The sequence below is a fragment of the Typopeltis vanoorti genome, chromosome 21 (genome assembly GCF_054136105.1).
Source record: "Typopeltis vanoorti isolate ZY-2024b chromosome 21, IOZ_Tvanoo_1.0, whole genome shotgun sequence".
Lineage (NCBI taxonomy): Eukaryota > Metazoa > Arthropoda > Arachnida > Uropygi > Thelyphonidae > Typopeltis > Typopeltis vanoorti.
Window position 1 is genome coordinate 92,717,628 of NC_143569.1, and position 18,109 is coordinate 92,735,736.

Genomic DNA, 18,109 nt, shown 5'->3' on the forward strand with positions numbered 1-18,109 from the left:
GCACCAGGGAGAAAACATCACTATCAACAATAACATAGTCAATGAGACTTCTTATTTCTTGCTCTTCTCTCCATGTGAATTTGTGCACATTTTTATGTTGGAACATGGTGTTAGTAATAACCAGTCCATGTCCTGAGCAGAATTCCAACAGGTATTTGCCATTATTATTAGCTTTGCTCTTTTCTACAAATTTTCCCAAAATATTTTTGTATGTCTCACAATCATTTCGTACTCTACTATTTAGATCCCCAACAAGGACCAATCTTTTCCTTTTTCATTGTGTCAGTTGCTTTTTCTAAAGCCTCAAAAAATTCCTCCACTTCTACCTTAGTAGAACCTTCTGTGGGACCATAGGCACAAATAAGTCTCATTGTCCAGTTCCCCATTCTCATATTTGCCCAACTGACTGCCATTCAAGAAGATTAGCCTCGTATTTTGTGTTGAATACTATGGCTACCCCTTCTTTTCTTTGATTGTCATTGCCTGAATATAACATTTTGTATTTATTGCTCAGAAAGATCTCACCAGTTTTGGTCTTTTTTGTTTCAGTCACCGCTATTATGTCGATCTGGTACTTATCCAATTCCTCAGCTAGCTCCATTTCTTTGCCATTCAGGCTTCTTATGTTGATAGTACCGATCTTTAACTCTGGTGATGTTGAGTTGGTGTGTGCTCTCAGATTTGTTCTGGTAGCTGACTTTTCGCTGTTCGCCCTAGTTCCCTGGCGAAAACAACGGGGGCCTTGTTTAACCAGGCGGCATGAAATTTTGTCATGTTGTACCATCATTTTCTATATTGGTTTAAGCCACTAAGAATACAATTTGGTCTGCTAAATCCCAAATTGCCAGCCCATCCTTGTTCGTTCATTATCCAGGTAGATACCCAAAAGAGTGCACCACAAGAAGATGAGTATTGGACATTAGGTCACAAGCCCCCCTGGTCGGTTCTCTGCATTCCTTTAAAGGTTATGTGGAGGTCTCCTCTCAGTTATACAGCTTTGATCCTTAAGCATCCCTGATAAAAACATTCAGTGTATGTATCTTTGACTGCATAGTCCCTCGTTGTGGCATTTGGGTCCTAACAAGGGACTAGAAGACTCATCACCCACCCCCATTTTCACCTCTCTCACATCCTGATGTTACTGTAGTAACGTCATCCACATGGTAAGTCAAACCTCTTGTGATCTGCTTTGTCTCCAATTCCTCTATAGACAAACGAAGCAAATCACCTCTTTCAATACTATAAGCTGTTCATGTATTGTCCGTCTCTGCTCTTTCACCAGAAGGACATAAAAAAAAAAATTCTCATTATTCTTGCTACTCCTGGTCCGAATGGTGCTCCAGAATTAATGCCTATTTTATTACCTGTAAGCTTGTCATACTCATCTGGCATCTACCGAACATCATGGAAGCATGCCTTTATCCAACCTATCCTCATAAAGGGGAGATGCAAGTCAGCCATCAGACTGTCTTTTCATTGTTCTCACACATAATGGATGAGGTCATCAACAACCATCATCTTCATTACCTGGAAACTCATCAGTTAATTAGTAATTACCAGTATGTATTCTACCATTCTTGTTCTACAGAATTCTTTGCCTGCCTTATCTGCCTGTGGACACTGGTCATTGGGAAGACTTGGAGAAAATCAGATGATCACTCTTGATATCCATAAGGCATTTGATCATATCTGGCATTGAAGCCATTCTCAAGTAAGTTATCTTATGGTTTCCCTCGTGCCTTTGTGATTAGATTGCCAACTTCCTCTTCTGTTGTTTATTGTACGTCATGGTAGATGCCTGCTTATCATCAGATTTCTTTTTTAATGCTGGAGCATTCAGGATTCTGTATTTTCTCCCCATGCTTTCCTTCCTGTACATCAATACCCCCCCCCTCATATCGGTTCATAGTTTTGCTGATAACAGTACACTGCATTCCATTTCATCATTCAGGCTTCAAGGTATCTTCCATAGCTGTTTTAAGAACTGACCTCTTCGCCATTCTCAAGTGGGATAAGAATAATTTGGTGAATTTCAATGCTGTCAAAACACAAGCCTGTCTCATAGAAGATAATTTTTCTTCAGTTCTAGTCAAAAACTTCATGTACTGTAGCTCATCACTGCATAGTATGTTACATTCATAATCTCCTCAGCTTCCAAAAAAACTTATTCTTTTTCATTCAAAACACTTTCTCTCTCCTTTCCCTTTCTAAATCACTTTTTCATAGTCTGTCCACTAATATTTTCCCACCTTCCTCTAATCATGAAAGAACATAAGCAGCCACTGGTCCACATCTCTCCACAGAGCAGATCAAAATATATCCAACCAACTTCTCATTATCTTCATTTCATTTACCTCTGTTCTTTGGAATGGCCTTCTACAATACTGTTATTCCAAATGAATACAACTTCCAGCTTTTTGAGAAACTTGTTAATAGATTCTTACTTTATCTTTTAACCACTTGCTCACATATCGAATTGTGTTATCTCTTGTGTCAGAAAATTTAAAAAAAAATTCACCCTAAAAATAAATGTGAGTTTAAAATAAACAGAAGTTAGTGCCTTTGAAAAAACGTTTTTTCTTTTTTTTTAAAAAAAAAATTCCCTGCTTCATTTTTCATAGATTTCTAGATAAAATTGTTGCAGCTTTTTTTATTTTATTTTTTTAAAAAAAACAAAGTTTATTTTCGGTTCAGAAGTTCCTCTCCAAAGTATTATTTTTGAGTAATGCAGACACCACTTGAAATATAAGTTCATCATCATCATCAAATTCCTGCCATGTACCCTCAAGGGGTGTACAGGATATGATAGTACTACATGTAAAAAAATTACATCATTATTAATTTTATATCTACAATTTTCCTCCAAATCAGTCTGTTACTTGTCATGACTCCAACATTATCAGATCTTATATTTCTATCGTCTAAAGCACTTTGTACCGTATCAATCCACCTATATCTTGGTCTTCCCCTGGGTCGTTTTGCTGCCATCATGGGAGAGAACATTTGTTTTGCTAATCTTTCCTCGCTCATTTTGTTTAAGTGACCATACCACCTGAGATTAGCTCTGCTAACACATTCCTGGATGCTGACAATGTCAAGTTCTTTCCTAATATCCTCATTTTTAATATGATATTGCTATTGATGCCATCTGTTCACGCCTATAATTTTTCTCAGGACTCTCATATCTGTGGTCTCTAGTCTTTGGTCAAGTGTTTTACTTCTGACCCAGCTCTCAGATCCATAAGTTAAAACTGGTTTGAACACTGTCTTGTATACAGCTAATTTAGTGGTTTGGCTAATTTCTCTCTTATTCCATATGAATTTATTCAATTGACTTCCCACCATACCAGCTTTGCTGATTCTGTTGTCTATTTCTATATTTAATTTACCATCTTCAGTAAAAATCGTGCCTAAATAGCTGAAATGTTTTACTTGTTCCACAGGTTCTCCATTCACAACACAGTTGACATTTTCAATGATTCTGCCTATTTTCATTGTCTTTGTCTTTTTATTGCTGACCTTCATACCATATCTATTACAACAGCTATTCAATTTAGTCAGAGAATCTTGCAGACTTGTAGCGGATTTATTTAGAAGTATAACATCGTCTGCATAAAGCAAAGAGCTGACATTAACATCTCTAATTTGGATATCATGCTTAATACCACTTTCCTTCATAATGTGATCCATATAGATAATGAATAACAGAGGGTACATCCTTGTCTCACACCAGATTTAACATTAAACCATCTTCCTGTACTTCCATCAATTCTAACTGCTGACTTACAACTCAAATAAAGACTAAGTATTGCTTGATATAATGCCCCATTGACACCATATAACTGCAGCGTATTGAATAGCTTCTCTCTTGGCACCTTGTCATATGCCTTTTCCAATTCGACAAAACTTAAATACAGATCTTTGTTATATTCCCATGCTTTCTCGACTATTTGTCGTAAAGTGAAGATCTGATCCTGACAGCCTCTTTGGCCTGAATCCAGCTTGTTCTTCACCAAGCTTTTCTTCCACAATTCTTCTCAACCGTTTCTCAAGTATACTTGCATAGATCTTGCCAGGAACACTCAGTAAGGAAATACCTCTGTAATTCTCACATGCAGTTTTATTTCCCTTTTTATATATGGGTAATATGAGAGCTCTACTCCAATCATCAGGAATTCGTCCCTCTGTCCAGGCTTTCTGAACTATGCAGTGCAGCCACTGTAAGACTCTTATACCACCATACTTCAGCATTTCTGGTCGAATATCATCTACTCCTGCCTGGTCAGTGTTTTTTACCACTGTGCTGTCATCACTGCTTGTTTCATTTAGCAGTTTTTCAAAGTAATTACTCCATACTTCAAGGATATCTTTTTCTCCCGTTTTCATGTCACCTTTGTCATCTCTAACTCCTTTTACAGCACTCTTTCCTCCATTCCTAAGCTTCTTCAACAACCTCCAGAATATTTTGCCACCTTCTTGATATTTATTTTCTATATTCTTGCCAAAGTCTTCCCATGATTTTGTTTAGCTAGTTTTACACAGTGTTTAGCATTCTTGCATTTGTCTCTATATTCTCTAAGAGCACAAGCTGACTTATTTGACAGGAACTTTTGATATGCTTTCTTCTTTTCCTTCACTGCCTCTTTAACTTCCTATGTCCACCAGGGAGTTCTGATTTTTTTATCCTTACAGACAACCTCACCACATGCCTCTCTGGCAGAATCAATGTTTTCTTCAGAGTTTGCCACTGAATCTCCAAGGTTTGATTCCTGTTCTCAAACTCTTTCATTTTTTCTTCAATAATCTTTGTGTGTTTTAATCTACAATTCACATCTGAGAGCTGCTCAACTTTTATTCACTTTAAAACTTTCTTACATGTTATTCTTTTCAATATTAAATTCAGTTTTATCCTGCTCAAGACTAAATAGTGATCACTTCCAATTTCAAATCCTCTGTACACTCTGGTGTCCTGCCAGGGAGAAAACATCACTATCAACAATAACATAGTCAATGAGACTTTTCTTATTCCTAGCCTCTTCTCTCCATGTGAATTTGTGCACATTTTTATGTTGGAACATGGTGTTAGTAATAACCCGTCCATGTCCTGAGCAGAAATCCAACAGATATTTGCCATTATTATTAGCTTTGCTCTTTTCTCCAAATTTTCCCAAAATATTTTTGTATGTCACACAATCATTTCCTACTCTGCTATTTAGATCCCCAACAAGGACCAACTTTTCATTTTTCATTGTGTCAGTTGCTTTTTCTAAAGCCTCAAAAAATTCCTCCACTTCTACCTTAGTAGAACCTTCTGTGGGACCATAGGCACAAATAAGTCTCATTGTCCAGTTCCCCATTCTCATATTTGCCCACATTACTCTACTTGAGACTGACTGCCATTCAAGAAGATTAGCCTCGTATTTTGTGTTGAATACTATGGCTACCCCTTCTTTTCCTTGATTGTCATTGCCTGAATATAACATTTTGTATTTATTTCTCAGAAAGATCTCACCAGTTTTGGTCTTTTTTGTTTCAGTCACCCCTATTATATCGATCTGGTACTTATCTAATTCCTCAGCTAGCTCCATTTCTTTGCCATTCAGGCTTCTTACGTTGATAGTACCGATCTTTAACTCTGGTGATGTTGAGTTGGGGTTTGTTTTCAGATTTGTTCCAGTAGCTGACTTTTCTCTGTTCGCCACGGACCTTGTTTAACCAGGCGACGCCCCAGCCGGCATGAAATTCTGTCGTGTTGTACCATCATTTTTTTATTTTGGTTTAACCAATAAGAATACAATTTGGTCGGCTAAATCCCAAATTGGCAGCCCATCCTCGTTCGTTCAGTATCCAAGTAGATACCCAACAGGGTGCACCACGAGAAGGTGAGGATTGGACATTAGGTCAGAAGCCCTGGTCGGTTCTCCGCTTTCCTTTGAAGGCTATGTGGAGGTCTCCTCTCAGTTATACAGCTTTGACCCTTAAGCACCCCTGAAATATAATTTATATGTAAAAAATGAGCAAAGTACAGAAAAAAGTAGTTTGACTGCAGTTTAGAAGTGGCTACTTTGCACATTTTTATGAGATGTGTTGCTGGAATTATCAGATGCATTTAAATTCTTAGCCATTAAAACACTGGTAGCCAAGTTGGTGTTCCTAAATTCATCTGACATCTCCTCCTTTATCAATACTTGGTTGATTGGAGTCATTGAGGTTGTTTGAATCATACAATTTGTAGTTGTGTCTGCAGCATGTTACTTTCTACTCTCTTCCTTTACAATTCTGTTTATTTCCAGTTGGGATGAAATTCTCACTGGGCCTAAAGCACTATAAAATATAACTTTCAGATTTTGACTTTATAATGCACCCTGTAAAGGTAGGTGTCTGTATGGGGGGAGAAGATTTTTTGACTATTTTTTTGACACAAGGAAATGTGCTTTGCATTATGGGAGATACTAAGACAAGGAGTGATGAGAGCTTGGTCCACCTTTACCACAAGTTGCCTCAGTCCTGAAGATACTTCAGGCGCAAACTTTGTTTGCTTACACTTGGATAAAGGGTTAGACTGTAATAAATTTAGTTTAATCCTTTATCCACGTGTAAGCAAAAAAAAAAAACTTCCAACACTGTAGAAAATTAAGCTTTGTAATGACAGTCTAAAGAAGCCAGAATGATCAGAATTTGGAGAGTTATAAAGATTGCAAGTGAATGGAGCCAGAAAATTTTGAGCCAAAGAAAATCAAAAATGAGGAGATCCTAGATATGACATTTTTTCTGGTATGGGATGTTATCATTCACAAATGTGTAGCAACAACCCTTGTGGCAGAAGGAATCATACAGCGTGAAGTTTAGTATGGAGAGTTGAGATAGTCTTTGTGGCTTCAAGTTGAGGTTCAGAATTTGTATTTAGTTCTTGGATGTCTGAGTGGTAGCACACATCATGCTTAGATCAGAATATTGAAGTGGATGTGTAAAGGTTTTTTTAATCAGTGTCTTAGGAGATTAGATGTATAGTGCAGGGTGATATTCAGAGATATCTTCCATGCAAACATCTGGGTTCCTGGCTATAACTTTGTCTCAGCAGTTCACCCCATACATCATTATACTTGGATTTCCTCCAAGTAGCAATGTGGAAGAGGATTATGTGATAACTAGCTATTCTTACTGTCCAACACCTAGCTTGTGGAACCACTTTCTGCTGCCCTTGAGGAGGAGGCTTTATCACACCTATATTACATGTAGGAAGAAAGTAGGAGACCAGACATTGCATGAGCCATTCTAGAGTCTGATAAGCTTAAGTTAGTGATATTTAACTGAGTAGTGAAAAGTGTAAGCTAAAATGTAACAGAAGTTACTTTTAGTAACTTCTGTTACATTTAACTTATATACTTATAACATTCTTAGTTTGTCTCAAGTTTGTACACCTACAAATCAAAAAATTAAAATAATCAAAAAAAATGTGTTGGACGATTTGCAATTCTAGTTTATTGCATAGAAAATAATTATTACCAAATATGAATTTGCATCAGCTAAAGTTCATTTTGTCTCTTTGGGCAACTCCTTCAAGATGTTTCTTCATAATTCCCCACAATTCTCAATGGGATTTAAATCTGGTGAGTTTGCTGTTTATTTGCCTTTCTTTGAATCATCTAGTAGTGCTCTTGGAAGTGTGATAAGAAGCTGAATCTTGCTGAAAAAGGAAATCACATCACATAAATCTTCTGATGCCAGTAACATAAAGTACTTAAGAATTTCTTGGTACACTTTGGAATTGACTCTTTCGTACACAGTACACAACTTACCTGGACCCTCTGCAGTCATACAAGCCCATGCCATGGCAGAGGTTGCAAATTTTCATCATTCTTTATCAAATGCTTGTTTAAGACTCCAAACACATATCCCTTGATGACCATGGGACACACAAAACATACTTTCATTGCTAAAAACTACATTTTTCCAATCCTCTTGACCCCACAACACTCTTTGCTTACACAATTGCACTCCAACTGCCTTTTGCTTGGAAGTCATAAGCAGCTTCGTCTTAAGCACACTTGATTTTATTATTACATGACACTTCCAGGGAGTCCAAAGACTCGTTGAAGGAGAGCACCTACTCTACAACTCTGTCTCCACCCATTCTCCAACTACAATCATCAGTTACACCAATGCCATTTACCGCCCACCACCACTAGTATTTTCACAGACAATCACAAACATCCTTGTCTGTGGGTGGGATTCGAACCCACAGCCTTTTGGCTGGAGAGATAACCACTCAGCCAACCAGGCTGGCTGTTTTTTTAAAACCCAATTTGTGAAGTCGCCTCAACATTGTAGATTTAGACACATTCATCTGTGAAAGTACCTTACACTTCGGAAGTGGTTTTTCTTCACGATATTCTTCAATCTCCTCTCATCTTATAATGTAGTTATTACCTTTAGACTGCTATTGCAGCAATTATTTTGAAAACTCTGGTTATTAGAATACTGTCTCAATACTCTATTCATGCTTGCTTTAGAACATTTCAATGCCTTAGCTATAAGCTGTTGAGTTTGGTCTTCTTTGTGTAGAGACACTATATAAAACTTCTTAGCTTCCGATATGTCACTCATTCGATATATGTTTAGAAAATGATTAACTGAAATCCACATGCAAACGATTCCTCACACATGAGTCAGTCCCACAGCTACTGAAATATATGCTATTTCTACAACCAATCAGGAAAAATTTGGAATACTCTAATTTTGTGAATGTTTTCAAATAAGTTTTCTTATCATTTATATTACATTTTTATGTGTTTACATGGTTATATAATCTACAAAGTATGCAGATTTAGATGATGCTGATTATTTTTTGATTATTCTAATTCTTTTATTCAGAGGTTTAGAATGCATAAAAATTTATTATTCACATATTTCATGTGACAATGTTTTTGTCTTTTTATCTTCATCAAATTCCTGACGTGTACCCTCAGAATGTATAGGATATTCACTCCCTGAGAGGACGTGTTTTAGGAAATCAGATGGTAGTACAACCGTTCTGGTATTACTAACATCCAATTAAGTATGGATATTATGGTAGTACTGCATGAAAAGATGTAAACTTATGATTGACAATTTTCCTCCAAATTAATATATCTGTCAAGACTCCAATATTACCAGATTTTGGTCTTTTTCCTGCCAGTCTGGCAAAGAACACTTATTTTGTTCTTTCCTAATATCCTCATTTTTAGTTTATACGATATTGCTATTGATGCCATCTGTTCACTCACTAATCTTTCTCAGAATTCTCATATCTGTGGTCTCCAGTCTTTGGTCAAATGTCTGATTTCTAACCCAGCTCTCAGATCCATAAGTTAAATTGGTTTGAACACCATCTTATATGAAGCTAATTTAATGTTTTGACTAAATTCTCTCTTCTTTCATAAATTTATTCAGTTGACTTTGTACCTTACTAGCTTTGCTAATTCTGTTGTCCATTTCCATATTTAATTTGCTTGACACCTTCACTAAAAATTGTGCCTGAATAGCTGAAATGTTTTTCTTGTTCTATAGGTTCTTCTTTCGGGATGTATTGATATTTTCAATATTTTGGTCTCTTTTTATTGCTGATTTTCACACCAAATTTATTATAGCAGTTATTCAGTTTAGTCAGCGAATCTTCCAGACTTGTACTGGATTTATTTAGAAATATAACATCATCTCCATAGAGTAAAGAGCTGAGATTAACATCTTCAATTTTGATATCAGGTTTAATACCACTTTTCTTCATAATGTGATCCATATAGATGATGAATAATGGAGAGGATTACTTACATCCTTGCTTAATGCCTGATTTCACCTCGAACCATCATCCTGTACCTCCTTCAGTTCTAACTGTTGACTTGCAACTCAAATAAAGACATTTCTTGATATAATGTCCCATTTACACCATATAACTATAGTGCTTTGAAGAGCTTTCCTCTTGGCACCTTGTGATATGCTTTTTCCAGATTTGTGAAGCTTAATTACAGATCCTTGTTATATTCCCATGATTTTTCAACTATTTGTCTTGGTGAAAATATGATTTTGACAACATCTGCTTGGTCTGAATCCAGCTTGTTTATCACCAAGCTTTTCTTGCATAAATTTTATCAGCACTCAGTGGGGAAATTCCTCTGTAAGTCTCATTCAGTTTTATTTTCCTTTTTTTTTTATAGATGGGTACTATAAGAGCTATACTCCAGTCATCCAGAATTCAGTCTTTTGAATTATGCAGTGCATCCACTGTAAAGCTTTTTATACCTCAATACTTGAGCATTTCTGGCCAAATATCATTGCTCCTGCTGCCTGTCCACATTTTTGATGGCTTTGTCCATCTTCAAGTATTGATATGCATTCCTGATTGCATGTTTGAGTATGTTCTGACAGAGTGTTTTTCTACCATGTCATAACTTGTTTCATTTAGCAATCTTTCAAAGTAATTACTGCATATCACCTTTATCATTTCTTTTTCCTTTGGTTCTAAGCTTTGTTTCAATAGCCTCTAGAATATTTGGCTACCTACCAAATATTTATTTTCTATTTTCTGTATTCAAAAGTCATGAGAAGTCTTACCACAGACTTCTCATGACTTTTGTTTAGCTAGTTTTACACGGTGCTTCACTTTCTTACATTTTTCTCTGTATTCTCTAAGAACACAAGCTGACTTATTTGCCAGAAACTTTTTATATGCTTTCTTCTTTTCCTTCACTGCCTCTTCAACTTCCTGAGTCTGCCATGGAGTTTTGATTTTTCTATCTTTGCAGACAAACTTGTGACATGCTTCTCTGGCTGAATCAGTCAAGGTTTTCTTCAAGACTGCCGCTGAATCTCTAAAGTTTGGTTCCTGTTCTCAAACTCTTTCATTTTTTCTTCAATAATCTTTGTGTATTTTAGTCCACTGTTCACATCTGAGAGCTGCTCAACTTTTATTCGCTTTAAAACTTTCTTACATGTTATTCTTTTCAATGTGAAATTGAATTTTAACCTGCTCAAGACTGAATAGTGATTGCTTCCAATTTCAAATCCTTTGTACACTCTGGTGTCCTGCACCAGGGAGAAAACATCACTATCAACAATAACATAGTCAATGAGACTTTTCTTATTCCTTGCCTCCTCTTCTCTCCATGTGAATTTGTGTACATTTTTATGTTTGAACATGGTGTTAGTAATAACCAGTCCATATCCTGAGCAGAAATCCAACATATACCATTTTTATTAGGTTTGTTCTTTTCTCCAAATTTTTTCAAAACATTTCTATATGTCTGGTAATCATTTTCTACTCTGCTCTTTCTATCTCCAACAAGGACCAATTTCTGTTTTCGTTGTGTCAGTTGTTTTCTCTAATGCCTAAAAAAATTCCTTCACTTCTTTAGTGGGTACTGCTGTGGGACCATAGGCACAAATAAGTTTTTCCTCTTTATCAGAATGAAATTCAAACAGTAATTAGACTGAACACAAGTATAATTGCAGGATATCTTACTATTGCTCCTTTTTTGTAGATAGGAGTAATATTAATTAAATTAGTATTACTAATTTTATTAATAGATGTCAGCTACCAGAAGTGGTGGATAGATATAGACCAAAGGGAAATAGAGAGAGAGGAAGACCAGTGAAGCTGGAACAGGCAAATGCCTAATCCTTGAAGAGGAGAAGAATTTTATTAATGGAAAATGCATATCACTTTGCTCAAGAAATAGTAAAATTTGGCTATGAAAGAAAGAGTAGAAAAATTACCTGTGAAGTCTTTAGTATATAAAGTATATAGTTGATATTTTGGTTGAAATTTGAGCTTCTGTTTATATGGCAGTATTTAATGAGGATATGGTGCCTGCCATTAGTTGAACAACTGTGGGTGGTAACTTCTTGTTTCCTCCTTCTACATGTAATGCAGTGAATTAGTGTATACAGGCTTAGTGAGCATAAAACAGTAGGTATGGCTCTCTAGATTTCACTCAAATGAAATATTGAATTATTTACTAATATTGAACTAACATTATCCTATTTAGTCTTCCCTACCAATTTAGTTTTCATTCGTCTTTCTGAGTGCTAAGTGACAGTTTAAGAAGTGGAGTGCTTTCTGAAACTGATTATATTAAAAATATTTATTTTTAATGCAATATATTTTATTTAATATTTTTGTTAATAAAATAAAATTGTCCAGAAAATTAGTATGACTAAAACTTTTTTTTTTTCAATCTTCTGATTTGTATGTATCAGGTATCTTCTTTAGATATAATTATCATCTTTATGTCGTCTTTTTGTGGTATTTAAATGATAACTTTGTTATCAATTTTTCCTGCCATTATGTTTAAATTTATTTTAAAAAAATTTTTTTGCAGAAATTGTAACATGTAGGGATGATGTAGAATTAAATGATGTGATGCAAATCCTCGTGGATGAAGATATATCTGGTTTACCCCCAGGAGGAGGCCTTTTGGCTAAGTATGTTTATAATTTAGAAGAGAAAAAAAAAATCTTTTTTTTTTTTTTTTTTGTGGCCAATACTGCATCATTTTATGAGGGACAAAAAGTGAAGAACTCATTGATGCAAATGCTTAAAACAGCATAGCGTGGTATATTCTTCACATTTGTGTATATTAATGTATTTTGATTTTTGAACATTCTTCATTTAATTTAGAGCAAATTTTGAAGTCTATTTATTAAAGTTATAGATGTTATTACATACAAGTTGATCTAAAAGATTTCAAAATTTTTCATAGTTTTTATATTTTTCATTAGTTCTATAATAATGATTAACTATATATCTCGACTTTCATTCTAATATAAATTATGGAATCAACTACCATGTTAAAGGGTAATAACTTCAATTTAATATATTAAATTGAGATAATTAATCTAACATTGTAGTTGTCTCTATTGTGTATTAGAATGAATGCTGATCACCCAGTAACTATGAAAGAAAAGAAGGTTATATCTTGACAACTAATAGCGAAAGTTGCTATCTGAATGGAACATCATGCCTCCACTAACAACACAACAGTTCCTTATCTTAGCTACAAGTTGTGGCAACTCCTGGAATGCACATGTAAAAACTGTATTTGCTTACCTGTAGACTAATGACTTATCACCTTCAAAGTAATCTTTTTCTTTAGTGTTACATGATGACCAGCATTCATTTTAGATAAATTGTGGAATCTACATAAGGTCATCATATATACAGAGACAAGCTGAATTACATTTCACACAGTATACTAAAGAGACAATAATTTGATCAACGATTATTCTACTGACATGACCTCTAGTGAAAATAGAATATTTAAAAAAATAAACAAATAAATAAATACAAATAAAAAATAAATTAATTATTTAATTACTTAATTAAAAACTACATCAAAGCTATATTCTATTTAAGATAACATCAGAGAAACATTCTTTCATATAGATAGTTTTTTTACAGTAACAATGATGTCCTAATTTAACATGACAGTTGTTATATTAGATTTAGGATAATGGATTATCTACAGTCCTGCTTATAGTTAACTCTTAGAGAGAAAGGTTTCTTGGGTAGAATATGTGCCTTCCATATGCTTGGGATTTTTAGACCATCATTATTGTTAAGATTAGGGTGGTTGATAAGAATCTCACAGGCTTCCTTAAATTTACGTTCATACCATGTTTTGGTGTGATGTAAGCAACTGGGTGCTTTTCCAGTCAATTCTATATAAGACTAAATAAACACACGTAAAACCACAGTAATAGGTTTTTTAATATGTAAATATTTCGACCTAAGTGTCTTAGGACGAAATATTTCTATTCCTAATACAGTTGGGAACAATACTAGGAATAACATACAGATAGGGTGCATGAATACAATGGAATCCAAATGCATGCAGCAGCGCTTTCTAGCGTTAAAAAAAAAAAGGAAAAAAATACATTAGATTATTTACATTAAAATTAAAATGGAATTATTTTACACAATTTTGTATGACAATTTTCCATACTTTAGGAATGGCAAGGACATCATTGCGGTTTAGATTGGGTCTGTGAAGTAGGGCTTCAGCACTTTCTTTATATAAACGTTTATGTTTGTATGAAGATCTGTGCAGAAGTTTGGTCTTTTCCCAGTGGATCCTATGGTTTGGGTTTTCAACTCTGTGTTGGGAGAGGCTGGATTTCTGCTGCTTGATGTTCAGAGATGTGTTTAAGAACAGATCTGCCTGTCTGCCCATAGTACGACAGTTTACAGGAGCATAGTACCTCGTACACGCCAGGTAGTAACAGAGGTGGGAGTTTGTCTTTAGGTGAAGGTAACAAGTTGTAGATCTGGTTGATGGGTTTGTAGGTCGCAGCAAGATTGTATATTTTCATTTTTGAAAGTCGCTCTGAGATGCCTTTCATATACGGTATGGGAATTCTATGGGCTTGTTCTTGTCTAGGGTGATGTATGGAGAAGTGGCTGATGATTTTTTGAGTAGTTTTAGGATTGTATCCATTTAGAATGGCTGTGTTTTTGATTATTTCCAATTCCTGCTTCTCAGAGGAGCAAAATCTGTGTGCTCTGGTTACCAGTGATTTGATGATGCCAAATTTTTGAGAAGAGTTGTGGATGTAGCGACCTGAAAAGGTCGTCTTTCAAAAATTGTGTAAAGTAATTCAATTTTAATGTAAATAATCTGTTTTTTTTTTTTTTTTTTTTTTTTTTTTTTTTTTTTTTTTTACACGCTAGAAAACGCTGCTGCATGCATTTGGATTCCATTTCATGTGCCCTATCTGTATGTTATTCCTAGTATTGTTCCCAACTGTGCTGACGATGTCCTAAGACACTTAGGTCGAAATATTTATGTATTAAAAAAACCTATTGCTGTGGTTTTACGTTTGTTTATTTAGTGAATTCATGAATTCTCCACAGGTTTCTTTATGTAATCAAATTCAATGTAAAATGTTCAGGTCATAATCAGAAAGGCCAGCTTCACCATAGTTATATTTAATGTGTCATTTATGTTCCTTTTGTCTGATAGGAATTGTGCATTCTGTTTCCCCTATATAGGATAGATTACAGGTGCAATAAATATGGTATACTTCTGGGTGGGGCAGCAGAGGGAGTGGGTCTTTAGATGAGTTGAGTATGCTCTTTAATTTTGCAGGAGGGTTAAAGGTGGCTTTAAGGTTGTATTTCTGTAGTATTCTGTTTATTTTATCTGATGTCCCTTTAATCGAGTATATTTACATCACACCAAAACATGGTATGAACGTAAATTTAAGGAAGCCTGTGAGATTCTTATCAACCACCCTAATCTTAACAATAATGATAATGATGGTCTAAAAATCCCAAGCATATGGAAGGCACATATTCTACCCAAGGAACCTTTCTCTCTAAGAGTTAACTATGGAATGGTTATAGTTTTATTATAGTCTAGTTTATCTTTGTCTTTTAGTGATGTCTTGTAGAGAATTTTGTTGATAGTATTTTGGCTGTAACCATTTTTTAGGAAAGTATTGCTGATAACTTTAAATTCATCTATAAGTGCTTGTTCATTGGAGCAAATCTTCAAAGCCCTGTTTTTTTAGAGTATCAATGAGACCTAGTTTTTGTTTTGGGTGGTGGTAGGAGTTTGTGTATATATTGGCCAGTATGTGTTGGTTTCCAATAAACAGTGAAGGAAAGACTGTCAGAAGTCCTTCACTGTTTACCAGAAACCGACACTTGCTGACCACTATATACACATAAACTCCTACCACCACCACCACCCAACACAAAAACTAGATGTCATTAATACTCTAAAAAACACGGCTTCGAAGATTTGCTCCAGTGAACAAATGCTTATACAAAGGTTGTTCGATAAGTCTGTGCAAAAATGAAGAAAATATCATTTTTTGGGGACAAACATTTTTTATTTTTCAACATAGTCTCCTTTGAGGTCTATACACTTAGTCCAACGATGCTAGAGTTTTTTGATCCCGTCCATATAGTATGATTTGTCCAACTCTTCAAAATAGGCAATTGTTTCTGCAGTCACCTCATCGTTTGATGAAAATCTCTTTCCTGCCAGCCATTTTTTCATATTTGGAAACAGATAGTAGCCCAAGGGAGCTAAATCTGGAGAGTAGTGGGGATGCAAAAGGACTTCATAGCATAAATCGAACAATTTTGAGGTCTTAATTGCAGAAGAGTGAGCTGGTGCGTTGTCGTGGTGAAAAAAGAATCTTCTTTGCCAAATATGGTCATTTTTCCTTTATTTCATTATTTAAACAATCCAGCAAGGATGCATAATACACTCCGGTAATTGTTTTGTCCTTTTCCAATAAGTCTATGAAGATTATGCGACGAACATCCCATAAGACGGTGGCCATAACCTTTCTTGCTGAAGGAATGGTTTTTGCTTTCTTTGGTGCAGATTCCCTACTTGCAACCCATTTTTTGACTGTTCCTTGGTCTCAGGCTGGTAGTGATGAATCCATGTTTCGTCCACTGTTACAAAACAACGCAAAAATTCCTCTGGATTCCGTTGAAACAGCTTCAAGCTGTCCTTGCAACAGTTCACACGTTGCCATTTTTGATCCGGTGTGAGCAACCGCGGCACCCATCTTGTGGATAGTTTTCTCATATGTAAATATTCATGTAAAATATTATGTACGTGGTCATTTGAGATGCCCACAGCCTTAGCAATTTCATGCACCTTCACTCTTCTATCTTCCAGAACGTTCAGCATTATAAAATTCGATGCAGCAGAAGTTCCTTTAATGTAGCATCAATTTTTACAGAGGTCATTCATATTGTAAATAACTCTAGAATACTCATTGCCGAAAATTTTGTAAACCCATGTGGGTATCTGGAACTTGCATCAACTTAGAAATGCTTGTATATTGTAAGATAAAATAGTTGTTAAGATTGTGCACTTTATTTTATTCTTAGAGTAAAATTGTAGAGATGACCTATTTTTGAAGCCTTTATACCCCAAGCTAAAGGAATTACAGAGGATTATGTATGTGATAGTGAACAATGGATTGAAGGTCACAGCCGCTGACGCAGGTTATCTGGGTCTCCAACCCTGAAGCAACGAACTCTTGCCGCCCTGAAATGAAGGTCACGATGACTGACATCAGTGTGCACATGGGACATTTGGGGGTCTCCGACCCTAAAACAGGGACCTGAAAAAAATAGTATATAGGGAGCCTTGGAAGGAAGTCACTCTCGCTTTCTTTTGGGACAGTTTGCAGACCTGACTAGAGTTCATCAGAAAGCATCCATGCTTACAGGGAGCAGCGGCGGCGGAGGAGCAGCAGAAATTTCTGCGATAAATTGCAGCTAGGAGTTCACTCGGTGCATCGGATGTAGGGTGCCTTCGACTTGGTCCAGTGCCATTGGCAAATGGGAATCACTTTTCCCACAAGTGAACCACGAAAGGACGACTATTGAGCAACGTGCATAGAAGGCCTGCACAGAAGAACAACTCTGAAACAGATTAGGATCATAAAGACTTGAAGGAAAGTACATTTTCCAGTATTATCAGTGAAGTGCGAAAGGAGAATTGTGACTTTCTGATTGTAACATTCATAGAACTTTAGTGTTGTGGCAGATGACAAAAATTTAGGACTGAAGCATTAGATATGAGATAAATTTGGGGAGATGATATAGTAAAAGAGATATTGTAGGACATGAGGTTTTTTTTTCTATGTAAATGATAAATTTTTCTTTGTTTAAGGTTAAGATTATGATTAAGACTGTACAAAGTGTATGGAATAGTGTAAAATTTGTTTCAAGTTGCATTAAACATGTTTTGTTTGTTAAATGGAGACTTCGTCTGATCTTTACTTAATGCACTGTCTGGAAAAAATATTCGAACCTGTGAACAAGGGAAACTAAGGAATAGCCACGATTGTAAATTAAGCCTTAGACAATTGGTAGAAATGTCCTATAGGTGTTATAGCTCATCTCTGATGCTTATTAATTAGGAACTTAAGTGACGCAGTCACAAATCAAATAAATTTTCCTAAGTTCCTTTCAGCGTAAGAGATTGCTATCTATATCTGAGAATTGTCTAGTACTTAAGTCAATTCACTAACAGCATCACCTTATATAGGAGCTTTAAGAGCTAGCTGTGGGGAATAAGACGAGATATCATTAGGAATA

The 18,109-nt window shown here is 35.6% G+C and overlaps 1 protein-coding gene across 1 annotated transcript in view; it reads left to right on the plus strand.

The window, feature by feature from the left end:
* Window positions 1-18,109, plus strand: part of LOC150095112 (protein phosphatase 1A-like) — a 194,716-nt gene that overhangs the window by 142,275 nt on the left and 34,332 nt on the right. The window contains exon 5 of the mRNA XM_090410848.1: window positions 12,357-12,459. Coding sequence (XP_090266974.1) covers window positions 12,357-12,459 — 103 coding nt within the window. The remainder of the gene's footprint in view (window positions 1-12,356; window positions 12,460-18,109) is intronic.